Source organism: Xiphophorus hellerii, chromosome 14, assembly GCF_003331165.1.
Source record: "Xiphophorus hellerii strain 12219 chromosome 14, Xiphophorus_hellerii-4.1, whole genome shotgun sequence".
Lineage (NCBI taxonomy): Eukaryota > Metazoa > Chordata > Actinopteri > Cyprinodontiformes > Poeciliidae > Xiphophorus > Xiphophorus hellerii.
The window spans coordinates 16,604,853-16,629,137 of record NC_045685.1 but is presented as its reverse complement, the minus strand read 5'-3'; the positions used below and the strand labels follow the sequence as shown (position 1 = coordinate 16,629,137).

The 24,285-nt window shown below is 36.3% G+C and overlaps 1 protein-coding gene across 4 annotated transcripts in view; it reads left to right on the top strand.

Annotated features, from left to right (window-relative positions):
- Positions 1 to 24,285, top strand: part of kcnip4a (potassium voltage-gated channel interacting protein 4a) — a 147,045-nt gene that overhangs the window by 4,340 nt on the left and 118,420 nt on the right. Inside the window, exons 1-2 of one of the 4 annotated variants that reach the window (XM_032583032.1) lie at positions 9,670 to 9,770; positions 11,702 to 11,853. The exons of 2 other annotated variants lie outside the window; for them this stretch is intronic. In XM_032583032.1, coding sequence (XP_032438923.1) covers positions 11,715 to 11,853 — 139 coding nt within the window. In that variant the 5' untranslated portion in view covers positions 9,670 to 9,770; positions 11,702 to 11,714. Of the gene's footprint in view, positions 1 to 9,669; positions 9,771 to 11,701; positions 11,854 to 24,285 lie in introns of those variants that run through there. One more of the 4 variants, XM_032583033.1, reaches the window with a different exon arrangement.

Below are 24,285 nucleotides of genomic sequence, written 5' to 3'. Positions count from 1 at the left end.
GTACAGATGGTGTCAAGAAAAACTTGGGTCGTCATCCAGCTTTCTTTTTCATAGTGTCCAATGTTAAGCTTCTTGATTTTTTTCTTTGACATGTGAGTTTAGTCAAGCAGCTATTTTCTGGTAGTTGATTCCTGAATTTCTTGGATCAATGCATTTCTGACTCATTTGAAAAACATGTTCTTTTGTCTTTTGTAGTTTGAAGTGTGGATAAGAAAAATAGTGCTCTATGTTAGAGGAATGTATAAACTTGTGGGGCTTTTTACACAAGTTTATACTTTCCTTGTGTAAAGAGTTTACGAAGAGTGCAGTTTTTGTGAAGGGTGATGTATATCTTAGTATTTCTTCTGCATGGTAATTCAGGACTCATATTTGTATTTGTCCAAAGCAGCCTTCTTTAGGTTTGGGGAAAATGGCTTACAGTAATGTTATTATTTATTATTGAGGTTATATGATCTTTATGAGTGCAGCATAATGACCACTTTTAGCCAGAACTGATAAGAATATTTTGTTTGTAAGAAAATATATTGAGATTATTTGAACATCTGGTCCCTACATTAAGTGCAACATTTTCCTTGAATGCTTTCCAATGTGGAAAAGTATGAAAAAGTACATTTGTATATCCAGACTCTCTTCTATGTTCTAATTTATGAAAACATTTTAGAGAATTAGAATCTAAAATAAACAGTTTTTATTTGCTGAATCAAAGTAAAAGATGTAATTGAAATGTTTGAGTTAATAGATTAGACTTCAAGTATGTTTGTTTGAGGATCTGTGCTATTTTGGAGAACAGGGAAAACTGTACATATTCTAAAAAGGAGCTCACTAGTTGACTGTAAATGTTAAAGGTTTTGGAGCTCTGATGTAAATAAATCGATGGGTCTATTTTAAATATTAAATTGTACTTCTACTAAGCTATTTCTAACTAAAGTGGGGTTTTCTAACTTGTGTGCATCAAGAATAGAAAGTACTTGTCAGTGCTAAGTGGTGCTTTGTCAACTTATTTTAAAGTATTTCTTTGATATTTGCTGGTCTTCTGCTGGGAAGCAGATTTTGTTTTGTTTTATTGTCTGTGAAAAGATAATGAAAGTATAGCCTGCTGTTCTTAACATACAAAAGCAGAAATTGGCTGTCATTTAGCTTTTCGACAAGAAAATCTGTTTGTAGATCATCTTAGTTTTTTACGTTTTCAAACCAATAGAACAACTTGACCAAGAACTCCTTCATGAAATGAAATGGTGTCATTGCTGAACATCATGCAGGCCATATGTGGAGTCATGAGCGGCCAACTGAAGGGTCCGTCTGTCTCGTCCCAGTAGACGGGTGGCTCATAATCCTTTTCTGGAAACTGGTTTCTCCCAAAGTCCATGTCCTACAAGGTGGCTGCCAATGCTTAATATAGATGGCCAACAGCACAATAATAAACATATCTTTGAATCCATCTGGAGACTATGACATGTGGAGCACACAAACATGTGCAGTCATAATGAGTCTGTCTTAATAATTAGGGTTAGTCTAAAAATAACTCAGAAGAAAAGCAGCAAAATGCATCAGTTAATGAAACTCGAATACATTTTTTTTACACGATCGGTAGACTAAATCAGATCTGTGAAAATAAAACACCTAGTAAAAAAGCAAGGTAAAGAATTATCTGCTGTACGTTTTTTCTATTCAGTGTGCAAGGCTGCCACCATGTGGTTGATTGTGGAAATACAATAAAGTATAAAGAGTTCTCTTTTTGTTTCTGTTCCTTTTATGGATTCTCTCACCAAGTGCTTTTTATGTTTTTTTTTATATATCTTCAAAATTGTGGGTAATTCACTGACATGGTACCTGTTAAAGAAAGCATCTTTCTTTAACAGAAAGAAAAATGCTTCTTTCTTAGCATCAAAAATAATCATCTCATCTTCTAATTAGCTTTGTCATTTGTTATGATTGTTGGTTTGGATTGGCTTTTATGTAAAATCAAGCTGAAATTAATTATTTAAAACTGGTTTAATTTGGAAACAAAATATAGAGTTCTGTTCAGCCATTCTAGTTTATTATTTTCTCCCAGTTCAACTCTGAACAGGGAAGAAGTGCTTTAGGGTATGGTAGGGTGCAATCGACTTCACTGTGAAGCAGCCAAGGCTTCCTGTTATGCCAGATGCTGTTTGTGGTGTTCATGCACTGGATTTAGAGGGTGTATGGGTAGAGACTGTGCACATCTTGTGCTTTTTGCACATTATACACCATCTGCTGAAATCAGCTGGTGAGCAGAATCGGACAATCAGACTTAGCAATTGGTCTGAAATTCAAAAATCAGATCTTTTTCAAATTAGCAATATATATAACCACTGCCACGTTTAACTGGTCGAAGCACTGTAGGGTATGGGTACAGTTACTAAGCAGAGATGACTTGTTGTCTGCCATTATAGTATCAGTCAGGTGCTTGAAAATGAAGTTAAATGAAGAGACAAGATATAAGAAGAAGTCGACATCTGAAATTTATTGTTGCTGAAGGAGAGTCGGAGTGAGCGAGACTTTAAGTAGATGCAAAAAAGGCTGACCAGTACAGTTACTCTATTTTATCCGGGGGTTTTATGACCCGTCTGTCAAAAAACACACTGGATTTGGCAGCATTTCAGAAATCTGAAATACAGACACTGCTGGTTTAGTAATTCTTACTATGCTAGTCCCCAATGTAAGATGCAAGACATTTTAAAATGTCAGCCTTTTGTCATTGATTAAATTATTTACAGCACAGCACATGTTCGCACAGATAGTTTGACTTTGTCTTTTTAATGACTATTTGTAGCAGAAAGGTTTGAATGAATGCTATTCCAGTATTGTCTCATTAGAAAATGGGCATTCAAGATTGTAATCTTTGCATCTCTAAATGATGCAGCTTTGTTGGCCTATTTGTGTTACCCAAGTGAGTTGATCTCGATTAGCAGAAAACCAAAATGGATGTTATAGTGTACAGAGTTTAATTCAATACATCGAAACATAATTACTTTTTACTGCAACTTTGCACTTTTAACTTTGCTTTGTTGAGTGGGTACTTGAGCAAGTTAAATAAACTTGAAATTCTGCATTAGTTGCTTGTATAGTGCTTTATGGTACTCCAAACAATTAGAAATGGTAGGCAACTATCCTGATAAGCCTGCATGCAGTGAGAAACAACTCACCCCTTTTGTTTAATGACCTGAAAATTAAGTGTGTCTCCTGAGAAAATGAAAGTGACCTTACAACATAAACCTCTGGATACGATAGGTCCTTTTGTCTGCTTGACTACCACACTGACACGCATCCTTTCACAGAAAGTGGCCCCGATTCCCTCTAGACACTTGTATAGCCTGTGTACACACTGACCGATAAAGACTCACCGTTATCTTCAGATGGCAGACGCTGTGGTTCAATAATTTATGGAGACATTCCAACACATTTTTTACAGAGAAATCTGCACACACTTTGCATACATGTCACCATTTCACTTCAATATTTGTGCTGTATGTAAAACTATGTGGTAATGTTTAACTTGTCTCTTTTATGTAGTCTAAATTAGGTTGTTACATTTGCTATAGTATTAGTATACTTTGTATAATATACCAAAATAAGGCTTTTTTTTAAAAATTGCAGAAGAAATAAAATAAACCTATATTTACTTCCCCCAAATACAGATGTTTTATTCAAAAGAAGATGAACTGAGTTTTGAATGTCATCAAGTCATTTTTTAATTGAAATCACAATAAACCACCAGTAAATAGGATTATATTTACCAACTGAAGGCCCCTTCCCTGAACTACTGCATTACAGTTTCCTTAATCCCTCAGGCTGCCTCCCTCATGTATTCTAATTTTAGCTTCATCGTCATAGGACAAGGGCACGGTCAGTGTGTGAGAAATCAGGAAGAAACAGGTGTGTGTTTGCTGAAATATCTTTCTCTGACTGCTAGCTGACCCAGTAACTTTGAACCACAGGGGCTCTACCCACCTTCACATTGGAACTAGGAAGTTTCATAGAAAGGAGCAGCTTGCTTCAAGTAATTGTAGAAGAGAATAACGAGCGCTCTGGTTTATGGCTCCCAACTGTGCTGGGTGTTCTGCAGTCTCTGTGTAATTCATGTGGATTTTATAAAAATTTATAAAAGGCTCGGAAAGATAAAGCAGCAGTTTTTAAAAGTTTGCAAATTCATTACTTGTTCATCTGTTCTGTCAGATGTTGTCAGTTTACATTGCAAAGAGCAAAATGTTTAAAGCTCCAGTAGGTAACTTTTATAAACAATATGTTTTTTTTTTACATATTGTCTATTTTCTATGTCTTGACTGTATAAGAGAAAGATAATCTGTGGAAAAAATCAAGCTCCCCTGCCTGCCTTTACCGTTTTTCATACAGGTAAGTTGTCGCTATTAGCACATTGAGTAGCAAGTACACAAGCATGATTGACAGTGGTGATCTTTCTCCTTGCTCTGATTGGTTGTTTCTGACTGGGAGCAGATGGCAATAGGAGCATCAGAAGGAGGTGGAGCAGCTTGATCTTCAGGTATTAAGAAATTGAAATTAGGGCATGCCGTGGTGGCGTAGTGGTTAGCTCGACCCATATTTGGAGGCCTTGAGTCCTCGACGCGGCTGTCTCGGGTTCGACTCCCGGACCCGACGATATTTGCCGCATGTCTTCCCCCCTCTCCTTCCCAGTTTCCTGTCAGCCTACTGTCGTATAAGGGACACTTGGAGCCCACAAAAAGACCCTCTGGAGGGGTAAAAAAAAAAAAGAAATTGAAATTAGACCCAAAGTCTAAGTTTCAGAGACACTGACAGAAATTTCGATCCAGCTGACTTTCTAATCGGGCAATGACGCCAAGAAAGCTCAGTCTCAGTTAATTTTTTAATTTTCCTTTTTGTTTCTATTTTTTCTTAAATAATTGCTAAAATATGATATTCACTCTTACATCAGTTGCCAACTTTATATTTACCACCAAACTATGCTCAGACTGAAAGTTATTTCAAAGACAAATATCTGTGCAATTTACTGGATGGGTCATATATTAGCCTACTACTATTACTGAAGCAGTACAAACATTTGACCAGGAACATTAATAAAACTCAACTTTTTAGTAAAATGAGCACCACAGATGCCCTGGCACAAGCCAAGGAAATTACATCCATATTTATATCCAACCCAATCTTACTTCAACTTTCTGACAAATTAAATTTTCTGGGGATTTTTATTAGGCCAAAATAAAAGTTTACTTCCCAGAACCCCAAAAATTTTGTTTCACTGATCCATAAAATTCCTTACTATTCAGATAATGAGTAAAAGAAGCTAACTATGTTCAGTAAAGTTTTCAGTGGTCGTTAAAGATAATAGAGGTGAGCATGTTTATTTCAGTGGACACTTTTTGGTTTTTCTGTCGGTAATGGCCTCTGTAATGAGCCTGTTCTTTATCCTGGATGACTCTCGAAATGCACTGCTTGTTTTAAACAAATACCTTTGTCTTTTGTCTGCGTTTTCCATTCTTTACAATATTCTACATTATTAATATTCTCCAAATCCATATGTGGATTCTGAGGTTTAGAATCCCTTTAAATCCTTACAAATATTTAGAGGTTAACAGAAAGAACTATAACAAGACTCATAGTATGATGTTACTTTAGATTACTTGTTTCTTCTGGAAGATGTTTCTAGTGTTTATACTTTTCCTCAGTACTCTGAGAATGCTTTTTAACAAGGTGAACTGCAGTTTCAATCAGCATAGAAAATGTGCTAGATTGTTTTTTTCCCCTTTACATTCCCTGCTGTTTATGCATAGATATATCTAGAGCTTTCATATAGAACACAAACATTTCCATTACGCATGAGCTGCATGAATTGATTTTAAGATCAATCTTGTAGGTGGATGTCTGTATTAGAGAGGCAGTGGAAAAGTGTGGAGGAGATCCAAAGCTTCACTCTTATTTCTCTTACACAAACCACAAAGCATCTTAAAGACTGCTGTTAGCATCTAATGTATGTGGATTATATTTCAGGAATTTTTCATTGGGCATCTTGAGCAGGACAGACAATCAAATCTGAGAGGATGACTTGTGATTAGGGCTCCACCCCACTTACATATTTGTAGTCCATTTTAGTCTGCATGAAATATGCTGGATGTGCTGTATTGCTTTCTGGTTCAGCATGTAATCTTTCAACCAAGCCTGGTTTTAATACTCATCTGTTCTGTTGAGAGTTTTTAATGGCTTCATTTTGGCAGCAGGCTCTGGTGATTGTTTACCACTTATTATCTTATTGGAGTTAACAGGTTTCATTACTGAGAGTCTAATTTCCACATCTCTTCTGTGGTTTAGGTACTCACTGATGAGTCTGTGCTGGCACTAATTATCTCCATTTGTGTTGAAAATGTATAGAAAATATGCATTTTAAGTATATCACCCTTGATTTTTTTCAGTTTAATACAAAATGCATGTCTTTAAATAGTAGAGGTGTGAAGACAAATCCAGCTTACTGAAAGATATGATACACAATAAAAAAATTACGTTAGCAATATTTTCTTAAAACTAAGAATACCTTATTTTTATTTATATTTTTACATTGTGAGTTGGAGTTTGAAAATCACTCATTTGTACATAAAATCCATAGCTGTTGTAGAATAATCAAATTTAGGTTTGACTGGTCTATTACTGTCCTTATGAATGTCTAATACAGAAGTGGTCCTTTTGTCAGTCAGGATTTGAAAATGCTCTTTTTCTGATATTACTAATTATTTAAATATTTACTTTATTTTAAGCTGAATGTAAGCTAGAGATGAACAAACACACACTCATAAAAAAAATTAAATAATAGCATCATTGGTGGTTTACAGTTACAAATGTCTTTTTTTCTGTCAGATGCCCAAGATGTTGCTAGATAAATTATTTAAATTGGACTTATTCAATGCTTTTTGTAAGAATATACTGTTGGGTAGAACTTAGTAGTTTACTGCTTCACAACAAAGCGGCCCAAAAACTACTTCCTGTTTTTCCTCAAAATAAGAGTTTCACATGTGGATGTAACATGACGCCAGGCTGAAAGCACTCGCCTTCATATCCTGAGCTCATAATAACAGTTTAGACTTGCCCTCAGGGCATTCCCGGAAAGCTTTGAGTTGTGGGCAGACAGAGCCCATGAATATTACTGGTATGCAACATTAAAAACTAGTAGTGTTGTTCAGATATGTTTTAAGTCAATTTCATAAAATAATATACTGATCATCACTAGGATTATTTTTTCAAAAGTAAAAATAATTTGAATTTTGTAGTCCTTTGTCTCTTAATTTCTGGTCTGAATATGTGATTCTGGTATGATTTTTAAATGGAGCCAAGAATTGTTGACATGCATTCAGAATGGGTTATTATGAAACAATTTTTTTATTTTTCTAAAATTTATACATAAAGACCATGCATATTGCATAGTTTGATTGCCAGTGTGGGGTATAGGAAATTTCTAGGATAAGTATTGATCTAATAATTACTACCAAAGCTAGATCAATCTACAATGAACCTTTCACAAAGGGCTTAAATCTCATAGTTTAAAGAGATTCACTAAATCCATTGTTGGAAATGAGAAACCAAGGGAAACATTGTACAACATTTTGCAGTTTCATGTTAGGACATTCTTAAAGTTGTCAAAACAGACACAGCTACAACCCACTGCGCATTCCAAATAAACTTTACTAAACATTACTTTGTATAGAAAAAAATGACATTGCTATTGAGTTTGAATGTCTGGACTTGAGAGTAAAAGATACCTGGTTTACAGTTGATATGTTGTGAGCTTGGGTGGTCTTAAATATCAGTGAGCTGATATCAGCTGATGCTTGTACATAAATAATTCAGCATTTGGCACTAAGCTGTCCAGGCCTTTTCAATGCCAGTTTATCTTACACGTTACGACACAATGAACAAAATATCTGTACATACATTCATCAGCCCACATCCCACAACAAGGGACCAATCTGTTCAGTCTTGAGCATGTCTTGTCCTGCTGATAAACTGTGGCTGCATTCCCGATTCCCTGTTCAGGTTCCCCCCCACCGTCTTCTCAGGTACAGAACATCCCTTGATCCACTCAGTGGAAGCAATTAGAGAATCCTGCTGTATCCTGTTAAGCTTAACTATTTATCAATGTACAGGATCTGATGTTTGTGAATTCATATACACTCAATGCCATCAAACAGTCATAATTGTATTGCTTACAAGCACAAAAAAGAATGTGAGAAAACTGGTTACATGATCACTTCACTGGTTTATTATTAAAATATTTTAAAGAAAGGATGTGGTAGAATATTGCTTTTTAAATCACAGGTTTTTAAGATCCGTTATGTGTTTTCTGGAAACTGATCGTCTAGTTTCAGTGACTTACTTTGTTTGGTGCCACTGTTAATGAAGTTTCTTTCAGCTGTGAGTTTTAGTAAAGGTAAGATTGTATTTCTGCCCAAGCACCCATACTCCCATACTTTATCTATTACACTCTTTAGAATATTGCATTTCTACGGGTTTGATCAGTCCTTCCATCGTTTACAGGTTGTTAGAAATGCTGCATTTTGCTCCTTGAAGATGTGCAAAAACGTAAGCTAATAACACTGGTGTTGGCTTTTTATAGGATCATTTCAAGCTTCTCTTAGTCTTCAAGACTCTTCATGGTCTGGAACCATCTTTTTGCTGTGACCTTTAACAATCTGCAGAACCCTAGGGCCAAATAACCAAATTTATTTGGGCAGCTGGCACTGTTCTCTATATCAACCTACCTCTTCATATTAATTTGTTCAGGGCATCAATCACTTTAAGAAACTCTCAAGACCATTTTTACTCATTGACTTTGAACCCTAGTTGATATTGATAATCGGATTTTGCTTTTCAACCTTTCATATGTGTTTAATGTATTTCACAGTCTTTTGATCCTTTGTCTTCTCTTTGCCATCTATATTGCTTGCTGTAAATCACTTTGGTGCAGCCCTGGTTGTTATAAAGTGCTATATAAATACAATTGACATTGACATTGAAATTGATGCCACTCTCCTCTGTATGCTGCCAACCCAGTAACAAACCACCTGCCTTGCTACTGAAGTTTTGTTAATTGCTCAAAAAACAACTGGGGAACTCCCAAACATTAATTGTACAAACACTACTGATGTGCTACCTGATTATCAATGTCATATCCTGACCTTAATCAGGTGTAAAAAACAAAAAATAAAAGTTTTATGCTAAGAAAAATATTTATTTCAGAAATGTGATGCTATTTTGTACAATCTGACAAGTGTGACCCTGAAAGTCCTGCAGATAAACACAGTTCCTGATAACAGTTCCAGATAAATTGGCCAACAAATTAATTGCATAGAATTGAAAGTATTTTAGCATAAAAAATATCAGTGTTAGTTACGTCAAAGAATAAACTACAGACCATTGCTGATCTGTTTCAGTAAAATTTACAATTTTGTGACCCTAATGTATTGGAGGGAGCTCAGGGACTCAAGAGGGATGATCGAAGACTTTTCCTGTCAATGGAGCTTCCAGACACTCTGAATATCACCTCTAACTTGTAGCCACAGTGTCCTTTAGGAAGTGTATCACTCTCTCTTCCATTCATTGATGCTGTTTTATTGTACAGCCCCCACTCTCCTCTTCCTCCTCCTCCTTCCACCCGCTTTACACTCTGTTGATCAGCTCAGGAAAGGGAAAAAGCTTGTGTGAAACCTGAGGATCACTTGCAGACCTAAGAAAGCAGAAGAAACACACACTCTCTCTTTTACCTCAAGGTAAGGCAATGCCTGAAGGAACAGCTGATAGTTGCTTGATCTAAATTTCTTTGCATAGAATGATGCTAATCTCTGATCTGAGGGAACCGAGCAAAAAGCTCTGCAGTTGGAGCAGCTGAGTGATCAGTGATGTTTGGATTTAACTTCTGTTTGTGTAATTGGACCTTCAGGGTGATGCATTCATGGCTCATCCAAGGCTGGGTGTCATTTGATCGTGTTTTATTTAGCATTGTTTTCATTCTTGATGTATTATTTTTCTTCCTTCTGATCATGTCAAACATATTTGCTGCTATTATTTAAAAATTCGATGTTGTCAAGCAAGACGTAAGCAAGAGGGTATTGCTTGCTTTATTTATGTCTTCTAATCCAATGTGAAAACATTAAAACAAAAATGTATCTTCTTGAAGCTACAGCTCAGTACACATGAGATAAGGAATTATTTTTCTTAGAAAGGGCACACTGCAATGTTTTGCACTTTATTATGCTTGTGTATAACTGGAGGGTGAAGCATCCTAAAATTAGCATCTCTCCCAGTAGAGGCACATCTGGCTCTGGAGAATTCGGTGAAATGAGATTTTAACTATTTTGGGGAAAACCTAATGTTTTGATTTGCCTAGAGTAAATCTTTACAAATCATAAACTGGCTTTAAGGAACCTTAAATAAGGGGTGTAAAAGAATTGTGGACATGTTTGACTTGTTCACATGTTGTAGATTCTTGTCTAATTTTGTAGTAGAAACGAAACTGAACCTGCTCCTTGTTTTGTATTTGTCGCTAGAACAAAATTTCATGGATTGCAAACAGTGTGCCAAATCTGTTCAGAGAATAATCCAGTTCAGGTTTCATCAGTCTAAGCATTTTAGTTTCTGATCTAAAGATGATTAAATGCAAGCTGGACTCATTAAAAACTGTGGAAAAGCTCTTACAATCCTGATTATTTTGGCATCCAATAGAAACTAAAAATCAGATGCCATCTTTATCATCATTAGCAGCTTATGGTTTGCCAAACATTAAACTTTCACAGTGCTTACAAAAGCCAATGAAAAGTGGCTCAAAAACATTAGCTGATCCTTTTTGTGTTTTGCATGAATAAAATAGAATAGAGATTTAATAAATCTCAAGCTGTTTTTTATGATTATCCAGTTTCTTGTTGAAGTGTAAAAGGGAATATATATATATAACTAGTAAATAGCCTTTTAGATTAGCACTAATTAAAAAAATGCTCTAAAGTAAGACTGCACTGTATTAGGCAAACCCATGAGATGTTTTGCATATTGATGTAATAACTATTATGATAATAATTGTTGATGATTTAGGAAATTAGGACAGAAGTTATTTGTGTTAACATGTTAAAAATGAAGTTACAAACAGATACTGTCTTTAGCGTCAGTGGCTAACTGTTAGCCAGATTTGCATATTCACCATGCTTAAAAATGGTCTAATATGGCTTCTGACTCAACTAATTTGAAAATGCTCCTTTTTACTTTCCATAAATAGAAAATGTTTTATAAATCTTATACTGTATTCAGTCTGGAATTAGTGTTTACCCTTTAATTTAGCATTAACAAATAGGTCCCGAAGAGACACTACTGGTTAACCATTAGCTTTGTGGCACAGACTTCATTTTGACAAAAGAATATCGGGCTGTTTTAGTAATTCACAATATTAAGGTATGAGATCTTGTAACACCCTTGGTTTCAAGGCATAGTTAAAGTACCAGGTATAGTACTGGTACATTAACTTATAACTATTTTTGGAAACCACCTTGGTAGGAGCTGTTTGTGTTCTTATTAGCCAGTGTAAATGGTAAATGTTTGATTAAGCTTTCTGATGATTACTTTTCTTGCAGAAAATTCACAGAAATCTGTTTGAATGCACTTTTTGCATGCTTTTTATATAAAGCTGTGTATTTTGTTTCCACTGATACATTAGTGAGCTGTGAGGCATGTGTTCACCAACCAAGGGGACCCAGTGGATGGAAGACCAGCTGCACTTACGTAAGAACCATGGCTTCTCCAAGAAAGTCCTGCTTAATTGTTGGTTGGTGCGCCGCATCGTAACCTGGGCCTCTCCAAACCCTAAAGGTATTATAGCAACAAATTAATCAAGATAAGAATGATAATACAGATGTAAAAAGGTGAAAACCTTTTTGATAATTAACCTATTTGCAGTTTTGTGTTTTTGGATTTTTCTGTAGAACATCAAATCACAGAAATTTGCCAATTTACTGATGTTTTGTCAGAGCAAGACGAAAGAGTCATGCATGGGCACAATGCTATTTGACACACTGTTGGCTGGCATTGGCAAAGAAATCATTAGCATAAAGTAGTTCATTTATTAATTGACAGTTTTAACCTGAAATTAACAGCAACAGAATTTCAGATCCAACAGCTAAATCTAAATTAAAAAAATCCCTCTGCTTGTTTCATTGTAAAGGATCACCAGTGAAATATGACTAGAACTGATGGTGCCTTGAACAGGTCCTGTGAATTACTTTCGTTTGTATCTCATTCTGTATTGATTCCTTGCCAGGACATATAATCTCAACAGACCTCTGACATTTTCTGCCGAAAAAGGGTATTATGAAGAAACCCTTCAGTACAGAATTAAAGCCTTTGTCTTTTATGAAAAAAAGACAAATCTTTTCTGCTGTGATCTTGTTTTTAAAAGTCAATTTTATAAATTGATTTGTATTTAAACTTTAAATGAGTTGTTTAATTCACTGACAATCGTAGATGCATTACTTTTTAAACATACAAATCAAATTGTTACCGTAGCGTTAAACCCAAAAAGATTTAATTGATGTATGCAGATTTATTTGTCTCCTAAAAAAATAGCAATTTTTCTTTCTACTTTAACTTTATTGCTGGCCACTAGTGTAGTCAGAAAAAAAATAGATAGTTGGAGAAGGCAGTTTTGTCCTCATCAATCTAGTCGCTTCCTTGGATTTGCTGTGTATATCAGCTGCATTTCTGACATTACCATAAAACGTGGAGACAGATGTTCTCCAATTCTGTTGTGCCTTGTCAGTTGTTATGATAAACGAGTTGAGTTTGGCTTTAATTTAGCATGCTAATAGACTGTGATGAATATTACTGTAGGGAATCCTAAAGCACATCTGTGATTATTTGTTTCCCTGCAGAGGAAGGAAAATGACAAAAAGCCATTTTCTTGTCTTGATTATTTGTAGTTGGTGCTGATTAAGTTTATGTCAACAGGGCAGGTGCAGTTTGTAGACCACATAATCAACCTTTTCTTGTTGTTGTGTATATACTCCATTTTTGTGTGTAGCTGTGAAGTTGTCATTTGAATCTTTATTTCTATTCATATTAGACAGGCACCTGGAACTGCAGCAGGGTCCAGGTGTTGCTGCTAGCTTTGTTGATATTAGACTTTCTTTTCTTACTTATTGGAAATGAATTCTTCTATCCCAAAGCAGGCTGCTTTTCTTTGACTGTGCTATGCTGTTGTAGTTATAGGTAGCTGCAAGAAACTGTGACAAACCACTGCAACTTTTGTCAAAGGTATTCATACCTCTTAAAGTTTACAACATTTTGTCACATTACTGCCATAAAGCTTAATGCATTTAATTGTGCTTTATGACTAACCCAACACAAAGAGGCAAATAAGTGTGAAGAAGAAGGAAAATAATACATAGTTATTTTTTTCTGCAGTTTTTATTTTGAACTTAATTTTAATTGTGGGGTGTGCATATATTTTTATAAATAAATTTGTATTTGTAGGAAATGTATTAAACATTTTTCTTATTATTTTCAACTTTAATGTTCACAATATTCACTATTTTGTGTTGATCTATTCAAAGAAACCAAAGTTTATGTTTGTAAGTCAAAGATATAAGGGGTACAAAAATTTTTTAAGGTTCTTTATTTTTCCACAGGTCACTATGAAATCATTGCATAATTAATTTTTTTCTCCAGTTTTCCATGTAATGGAGACATGTTTTTGAGCTGCGCCTCACAATTTTCCCGCTTGTTCACACAACATATGGGTCTCTTGTCTCTTCTCATTAGGTGGTGTCTTATATTAATGATATCTTCCCTCCTGTGTCGCTCAAAATAACCTCTCAGCAGGCAAATGATCATGCTATAAACCTGCCAGGTGGCAGTAGTACCCTCTGGATGTTCTGGCTCCCGAACATGGCCATGTTCAATAGAGCGTCCAGGAATAAGCAAACCCCATGTTGTTTTCTCGTGCTTGAAGAGGAGATTTAATGAATCACTGCTGTCACTTCAATGCAGGCTTACATAAGAACTGTAATATTTTGGGTTAAAGACTGTCTGAATTCTGATATTCATGTGTGACATCACAAGAACTGTATACTTATTAGTTAACCAAAACATTTTTCTTTTCATTTGAAATGAATCAGTTGCACAGTACAGTTCAGTGCATTGGTGATTTAAACTCAGATAAAAAATGTTTTTCAATGTTAGATATTTTGCATATATACATGTATTTATGTAAAGAATTATTAGATAAAATGCAATTAATTTATTAAAATTTATTCAAATGCAATGAAAGATAATAGGAAAAGGAACAACTTTCAACTTGTTTTAGTCCAGATTATTTCAATGAACTTACTGTGATGATAGGGCAGGTTAAATTACTTTGCATACTGGCTGAATTGAAGTTGCTTTAAGATATAGTGGTGCTTGAAATAATTGTTTTCCTCAACTCGAAAATATTGAAAAGTGACTTCACTGGTGCTATTGATATTTCAACCCATTAAACCATTTATCAAGTCATTGAGAACTTGAGATTTTTTTTAACATGGAGTGACATGTCATAAGGCAAAAATGACAAATAAGTGGCTCAGGGATCAATATTTACATTTTTATGGTCTGAAAACTTTCCACATCTTCAAAGCATAAAGAAACTGTGGTTTGTCCCCAAAAAACAGTTGCACAACAAAACCCAGGCATGTGAAAGATGTTCCCTGGGCAAACTGCAGAAGTCTCAAAATGGAAAGGTCAACACTATGAATATGTATTCTTTACATAAACATTTCAAAATTAAAGCCTGTGAAATTATTATGGAACTTCATTATTCCATAGAACTTTCTAGAAAAGATGAAGCTGTTATAAAACTGCAAATCTTGTGAAAAATAATGTTTCTGTGTGACTGTATGCTTGAGACTCTTTCATTGCCACCAGTGGTAGATATACATTCATGCTCATAATCTCAGCTGCCAGGAGATGGCAGCAGAGCACATGTAATTTTGCCAGCAACTGCATTCAGAATTGATTGCGAGCTTAATTTACTAATTTAACTCATAAAGTATAATATAGAGTAATTGTTATACATGTCTGTAATTTGCTGCACACACATTAAAACAAAATTTAAAACTCACCAAGTATGCACTACATGTATGTTTGTGTCCACATAGAATCACTGTGGATAGAATATCAATATCATTGCTGTGCAACAAAATTTAATTCACCAGCTCTGCAGGATGAGACCCTCCCCAATATCATAACAGCCCCTCCAACAGTCTGGTTCTGAAACTGTCATAAATTTTCTAAGTCGCTGCACTGCACCAGTAACTCAGTGGCTCTAAAAGCTCCCCCTGTTGCAGTGAATAGTGATTCAGCCCAGAATTTTATTATGAAGATCAGGAGATGCAAATAAGGGTACTATTCTGCATTCTGCTATGCCTGGACATCCATAACAAAGGACCATTAGCTTTGATTCATGGTACTTAACTGCTTTATGGAGCATTCAACATATTAAAACATGGTTTGCCTAACATCCTTTAAAAGATTTATTTAACCTGAAATTTCATCCATGTTGCATCTTAATCCCACTTTTTTAAATAGCTTTTTCACCTTTTAAACAATGTGGCCAGTATTACACAGATCAATAAAACACTTCAGACGTGCAGGCTTTGACACGCTGTTCTGCAGACACAGAGTATGTGCAGGCTGTAGTTCACTCTGGAGGGGTGTGCTGCAGAATACGTTCACCTTCAGGCTGCGGCTGAGGGTCGTGTCCTTCAGGGAGCAGGGGGAGTGGGCAAATTGATTTATTTCTGCTTCAACCAATTTGAGGTTAATGAATCCACATGAGAAAGTACATGTGGTACTCTAATATCTTCAGCATTGTCCAATTCAAATCCCACAGTTAGCTGAGAATAAGTTGAAATGAGCTGCGGAGAATTTACAGCCCCATCCACAAGTTGGAATATCAGATGCCTACAAGACCCTTGAACCTTGAGATCCAATGCTACATTATGCAGAACCTGTAAGCCTTTATTAAAAGACTCCTGGGAAGTTTGTCCTTGATTAGCATATTTATGCCCACTGACACAGTGGGAGTGAGGGAGACCCACAAACCGCAAAAGCAAATCTCTTGCTGCAGGGAAGCAACATTTTTCCATTTTAATCTTTTTCCCACTTGGTCAAGAGTCCAGGCCTCTGTAGGGCCAAGGTGGAAATTGAAAGAGGCAGTGATGAATTGGAGGAGAAGTTGAGGCAGCATGCAGCCTCTCAGTTTGGAGTGTAGGAGAAAGAAGAGCGATTGCCAGGGGGGACCGCTGGCCGGCCGAGATGCACACATCAGGCTGTTATTTGATTCATGTGTTGGGAAAAATTACATCTGGGGAAAGAGTGAAGGGGATCCAAAGGTGATACTTTTTCTCTGACGTTGGTGTTATTTATAGAGCTGGCTTATGCAGTTAATAGCCAGAGATGGGATGTTACATCAATGAGGAAAAGAAATAGTTGTTGAAATACCGTCTCTGCATTCTTGTATCCAGAGATGCATAAATATCAATCAACTGATCCGCCGTTGTTTAAAAATAAATTTTTAACAACCGTTCAGACTTAAGTTTAGACTTATAAAACTTAGTCTCATTTCTTTGAATAGCTCCAATACAAACTTTTTTTGTTCAATTGCAAAAGGTAGCTTAAAGGAGGAAGACAAGCTTTGAATTTATTTATTTTGGTTTAATTTATAAAATTAGAAATATTTGGCATTTATTATGGGTTATTTTGGAAAATAATTGCTAGCAATTGTTTGATTCTGATGATACACGCTTAAAACTTTACAAATGAACAGCTTTTAGAAGCTACAAAATTCAGGATTCAAGAAGGACTTTCAACAAAGTTGCACGTGAATGAGCCCTCTGATTCTTTACTGGCATCACCTTCAACCTTCACGTTTCTGTAGATAAATGGGGATTAGCAGCCAACAGCAGGGATTAGCAGGGAACGGGCAACTATTTGCTTTTTTTGGCACCTTAACTAGCATGTTGACAGACGAAAACTCTCGCACTTTATCCTGTCGATTGAGTTTAGAAACTGAGATGCTTTTCAACACAAAGACAGTCCACTGGCATTGGCTGAAACCAATCTGGGTCTTATTGTCCAGGTCATTTGAGGAGCTCACTGTTCATCATTAAAGATGCATTTCCTGCTACACGCTGTTCATTTTGCACAAACCGGGTTTTATTTAATTCAAAGAGTGGTCAATTAGTGCTTTGTAGGTTCTTTGTTTTCTTAAATAGCCTTTAAGTTGCTATTTAAAATACTGAAAATAGTTATAATTGTGAATCTGGCTTTCTGACTTAAAATAATAAATATAGGAGCAGAGCAGAATAAATGAATCACAATTTATACTTAATGCTCTACATTGTATCAGTTATCTATTGAACCATTGCAAGTTGAGCTCTAACCAAAACAATCATGATAAATCTTAAAATAATTTTGGAAAATAAGATTTTCTCTGTAAACTATTAATTCATTAAGTGGAACAACACAAAATCTTCAGAGATTTGAATGTTCTGCATCTATTTAGAGCCTGCAAGAATCTATAGAAGTTGGTACTAAGCTAAAACTCATTAATCATCAGCTGCTTCAGCAAAACTGAATATAAACTTTGTGACTTTCTTTTCCACATTTATACAGGTGATAAAGTCTTTTGCCGGTAACCTACTTCAGTCAACTTTTTGTAGCGCCGTCCTGGGCCATCTATAAATAGACTCTCCTGATTAGTTCCAGGCACAGTGAAACCATGCAAGACTTTGGTTGCTGCAGGGCAAAACTGACTTTCGTCTCCATGCATCACTCTGCTGTGAAACACCTGTGTCTATTACGGCCTAATTTATCTCCCTTGCTCTGGTCAGGCACCAGTGCAGAAGCAGGCCCAAGTTTACCACCAGGCCTCAGAGAGCGGGTTGCTTCCCTTTCCGACCTGGTCGTTCCCCCCCCGAGATGGTGTATATTAAGAAGTGATGTATTTAATGTGCAACACTGCTGATGAGTGTCCCTGGCCAAAGTTAATTAGGTATTTCAGAATGAGGGTTAGGTGATCCACTCTAAATATCATATGACTGTTGCGTGGGATACAATTACAAGCTGAATCACACCCACACGTTTGGGTGAGCATACATGATAAGTGGTGCATCCTGCTACAGCTCATTTATAATTCCATGTCGGTTTGTTCTGCTCTTGTTTGGAGCACGTTATCTCCTTCACATCAGAAAATGAGTGGAGAGGGTGACATATTTCTGCTGCAATGGCAGTCCATGCATCACATGTAAAGTAACGAAGCAAAACTTTATTAATAAAGAACATTTTAAGATAAAAATTACTAAGTGCTTCAACGACCAGGTAATATAAACTTAAGATACAGGAAACATAAGCAGATTTATAGATTACTTTTAGAGAAAGTCACCGAGTCTGTTGATCTCTTACAGAGATTTTATGTTTAAGTGTGAGGTTTTTATTCTGTTTGAGAAGAGAATAGATAAATTATTCTGAATTAAGTACCACAGATAACGGTTATTTTATTCATTAACACTGCTTTAACAGTATGAATTGCTCAACTAGCTGTTGTATAGTTTCTAAAACCAACATGGTCTCAGTAAAATGAATTGATTTTGGTTTTAAACGAAGTCCTAAATGCAATCCTACTGAGGTTAAAATATTAACATGATATTGATTTTTTTTTTCTGAAAGAGGAGCCTTTGTTTTATTATGTCAGTCCTCTTCATCCTGTACTCTGATCTCAAAACAACAGATTAAGTATACATTTTTTATTATTTCAGTGTTCTGTTCAAGTATCCTGCAGTAAAAATTTTGATGTTCTCATCTTCATGTTGACCACTGCACCAGAGAAAGACATGTGAGGCATTATGTGATATAGAGAAAAGAATAGAAGACTTAAAGGACTACATTTGAGACAATGGAGCGGATGGGAGGAAGGGTCGAATAAATAGGAGGAGTGGGCGGATTGGATAATGGAGCAGCACAGAGTGTAAAAAGAGACAGATGGCTGAAGGTGGATGCTCTGTCCAAAGTGGGACAGGAAAGTGATATTTTATGGGGGGAAATTGGATGATTCCCAAATTCCTTTTGGCCGAAAACTTGGCATACAGTAGGTTAGTGCATTCCAGCCCTGGTCATCAAGGCATACTGCTCTGCATGTTTCCGATGTTTTCCTGTTTTAACACACCTGATTCAGATGATTACAGTTCAATAAAATCCTGTTTATCGCCCATCAATTGAAATTGGATGTGAAGAAGCAGGGAATCGCCTCAGACATTGGCTTGAGGACCAGGGTTGGGTTGCAGGAGACGATCAAGTGAAGTTCTTGTTGTATTAACTTTCCACTTGTTCATCTTCACCATTTTCAAAGACACTTTACAGTTTCACATTAAACATAGCAGTTTTCCATTAATGCAACGACACATTAAGGACGTCCTCTGTCTGTTTCTGCTCTCTTAACGCCACCTATCCTATTTTCTTTCACTTGAGGGGGGAAACCTGGAGTGCCGGTGCTCCCAGCAGGCGAGGCCCATCTTTCTCAAGTAACCATTGTGGCTTATGCATGTCGGTCTGTAGCAGAAGCACGCCCTGTTGAAATTAGGTCAACAGACCACACCAGGCCTGCTGCGGGACACCAAACAAAATGAGGTCATGGAAAAAGACGATTCCCTGTTGGCCTGCGGAGCTTTTTAGCATGGCACAATATATTCTTTGTTATGACAGTTAAGTCCATCTCAACACTAACACGACGGCTCACCAGAATAAATTGCCTACGAGTTCTCTTTGTGTTTGACATTGTTAGACCTCTTAAAATAACAGTAGCTATTATAGAATACTAATACTTCCTCATTACACCCAGAATAAAGTACACAAGTCAGGAGTTAAATCTCTAAACGTCTCTTCATTGATTGAATAGCTGTGTTACACATGAAAACCTTTGCATATCACAGTGAAACTGAAATTGCTAATGCTGTTTACAAGACATGGTGTTATAACAGCTAAATGCGTGTTTGGTAGCACATTAGCCCACCACATATCTAAGCATTTCCTTCTAGTTCTTAAGAGTGTTACTGGCAGTACACTCCTACAGATGAATTTCGAACATGATGGCCCCCCCAGTAATTATAGCACTAATGATCATTTGTACTGCATGGTGGCGGGTGTAATTTGACCATTCCCTTGGCGGCAACTAAGTTATTTTATTTTTCTCATTTTGAAGGCAGTCATTCAGTAAATAGCCCCTTGGATGAGAAATTACAGTTTTGCCCTAAAGTGACAAAAGGGTTCAAAGAAGACACTTTGGTTGCGGCTATAGTGAATTAAAAGTTTGTTGATGGGATGTGTGTCTTACTTTAACTGGGAGCCGCAATCCAATTTAGGGTTACTTTTTTCTTTTTTGAGACTAGATAGTATGAACAGCAGCTGCATGGCTTCCAGCTATAAATTAGATAATCAAACAAATAAGGAAATGTCTGACCCATTTCTCCTTCAGCGCTAATATGGTAGCCCGCAAGTAAATAAGCTGCAATATTACCCTTTAATCAGATATTAGTCTCTCTCACTACAAATTCCCTCTACATACCTAACAGCATGCATACATTATTGGAGCAAATGGCTCACTGTGCCTAAAGTAGCTGCTGAACACTAGTGCTGCTTAGCTGCACATGTTAAAGTGATGGACGAAAACAAGTTGAGTCAGCTTTATGTTTCAAGAAAGGATCAAATTGATTTGTTGGGAGTAAAGTGTTCCTCTTGGTAGAGGTGCGGCAGACAGTATTTACGGTCTGTTACACCCACCTCTGGGCTCATGTTTATCTATAAATAGCCACAGATGGGTACAGGGCCACATCTGGCAGAGAGAGGCTGCGGGCCACCATTTTACAGACGTGTCATGTAATCAGAAATGTTTACTTCCTTCACACTTACTCAGGCAATTCTACTGTTTAACACTATGCAGATCAAACTATTGCAAGCAAGACGTATTGCTATGGCAAACCTAATTAATCGGCCTGTTCTTTGTTTTTATGTTCCCAAACACTTGCGTAGCTAATTAACTGTAGTTTGACTATTTTGCTCTACTGCTATGTTAAAAATAACAGTATGTTTAAAAATTTTGCTAATATCAAAACTCATGTAGCTTATATTTTCATACTAATTACTATTTTATCACTCTCCACAGAAAGTAAGGAAAAATGCAGGGTCTTCCCTAGAAGACTTCTCGAAGAATGCACTCTTCCCTTACATATTATGGGCTGTGACGCTCCTATAATTTTGAACATTTTTTAGAACATAAATGGTGATATTGTTTGTTGTAGTGGTGGCAGAAGATAAGAGTAAAGAGCAGCACTGGTCACAGTGGCATCGTGCCAGTGATCACTCCCAAACTGCATGTACAGCTCTTGGCACAGTTGCTGTGTTCATTGCATTGCACCACACCTGTAGGTGGAACAAATACAGTACAGTCTAAGCAAGAAGCTAACAAACCTGCATCAATCATGTCAATGAGTAAAGTAACGCAATAAGTCCCTTGTTCAAAGAACATTTCCAATAGTTATTTCTAATACTTGTTAGTGCAATGACTTAAAAAATTAATTCTCATTTGTGTTTGTAGGAGCTTTCTATGTATTTTTAAGGGTGATGCCATTAAAAATAAAAGGCAATCTTAGATTGCACAGCTGCTTATTTCTGTGTAATGTAATTTTTATCATGTGTACTATTCCTCAAGGGTTGCAAAAAGAGAGGAGGATGATTTGAAAAACATGCACAAAAACATTTTCTTGTTTGCTCCAAGATGCTAACACAGTCCTCTGTGGCATTTTGGTTCTTTTCATTTGGTGAAAAAAAAAATCTGTTAAAACTTTAAATAAAAAATATATAATTAACTCTCTTTGGTTCTACAATATCTCTAACTTCAGGTCCATCACAAAGTGTAAACAACTGTTGTGGGTTTGAAGGAGTTAATGAAATAACATCCTGATTTTTGTCCATTCTTTAATGAATTAACTATTCCAGGCACGCACTTATTGATAATTTCATTGAAAAAACCCCCCAAACCTCAAGCTGCAGTGGAAAGTGTTTTTGTTCTTCAAAGCAATAAAGGATGAAGAAAACAGAGTTGCTTCATGCGAGGCTGTTTATTCTTTTATTTTTTCCAAAATGGGGGGAAAAAATATCTCCTTTCTTCTCTTGCAGCGCAAAGTAATTTTCTCTCTGTATTAGAACGCTGTGTGTAGCTCCTTTTGCTCTGGGCTGGTTAATTATAAAAGGGACCATTCACCAAATTCTAGTTGTTCCCTGGAGACCTCCAGACTTTGATTATTAAGCAAGGTTGTTTCACCACCCTTACTGTAAATATTAAGAACACATTTATACCTCAGATGGGGCTGAACACTAGTCTGTGAAGTAAAAAGCAGATGTGTATGTACACATCTAAAGAAACTATGCACAAGTGTCGACCTATCTCAAAGATTAAATATTTTTAAAATGTTTGAGAATAGTTAGATTTGATGTTTTAGTAAAAAAAATTCCAGGTTTGAGTTTTGTCATGCAAGTTTCCTGTGACAAGTGTCATAGATATGGATGTAATAACCAGTAATATGTGATTTATAAACAAGAACAGGGTGCAAAAGTTTGAAATTATTCATTTCTTTAATCACTCAAAATCATGCAAAAATTACTGTTATGGCAACATGACATCCACATTTTATTTAAATTTATAAAAACTCAACAACCAGAAGTAATTTTACTGTTTTTACATCTGAAATAAATGTTTCTGAAATATAGTCTATTGTTACAACTTAGCTTGGAGCCCTTCAGATTTCTTGGCACCTGTCCTGTCAAGCCAAGTCTGTGAATTTCCTTTAGGATTGAGGCCATTGCAGTAGCTTAATTGTATCCATTCATATATTGGTTTTGATTTCTGCATGAAACTGGTCAAACATCCATTTGTCTTCAAAATACAATTTTACCATTTAGTTTAAGAATTTTGAGGTGCTGATCCCTTATCATTTACTGTGTAGTGTACCTGCATCACCAGTAGGTAAACATAGCATAGTGTTGCTACCACATTGCCTGATCTACTAAAAAGCTTAAAGAAAACATTAGCTGTTCAGCCTTTGTAAGACCTTTGCCAAAATTGAAATATGTGAAATATTCAAGATTTTTTGCAAAAGAAAAAAGAATGAAATCCTGAATATGTTGATGATCATTTGGTCATTTAGAGGAAATTTGTCAATACGAAATGTATTTTATTCCCACACTTCTTAAGAAAATGTTAAGAGACATGCAACACAAATAAAAATAAGAAAATGATGAGTTGGCTATTGAGGTGTTGCTGTGAAGCAGTAAACCTTCAGCTTTGTTCTCTTTTCTCCTCTCCGTCGAGGCTCGAGGCTGCGTCTGCTACATTATTAGAGAGCCATCCAAAAGGTGGCCTTGGTGAGTTTGCTCCAGCAGACAATAGTTCTTATCAATGATTTAGAGTTTCAGGATTAATGTTCTCACTCGAGCCTAATGTCCAATCTATCCTGTGCTTCAGCGACTCCAAGCTTTGCAGGAAATCTGTTGTTAAAGGCCATACAAGGAGGAAAATGTCGCTATAAACAAAAGCTGCTTGGAGTATGCAGTCCTTCACCAAGGCCCGTGCCTTGTCTTCCAGTTTTAGAGACTGATCTGAATCTGAACCAAAATGTAATTGGTTCTGCTTGCTCCACCTCTGCACGCTCCCCCTCCACTCTCCTTCCCCCAGCTGTGAAATGTGGTTCGGGGCTGAAGCTTTTTTTTTTCTGTGCTATCTTGCTGACAAACACACAAACACCTCTGACAACACATCTCTTCCTTTCTATGCAGCAGGATGCAGCACTTTCCTGGTTGTTGTACCAATATGAATTCTGTGCATGTAAAGTTGTACTTTTACAGGTGTTCATCCACATACGACCAATTTCATAACAAAAAGCCTCTGTTTTGCCCCACATTCAAAGCTCTGGAGAGTTTTAGTAAGACCAATTCACTTTTAATCAGTTCTGTCACATAACAAACTTCATTATAAAACCATGAAATTATTTGTTTTTCATTACCTAAAAGTAGGAAGATATAAAACATGTTAATTCAGTCCTAAAGGACAGAAGTATTTTCTTCTAGAAAAGCGAAATTGAGTTCAACCTCCCTGATCAGTTTCCTTGGCCAGAATATCAAGATCAGTGCCCTAGAAAATCTTTGATTTTATTCACATCC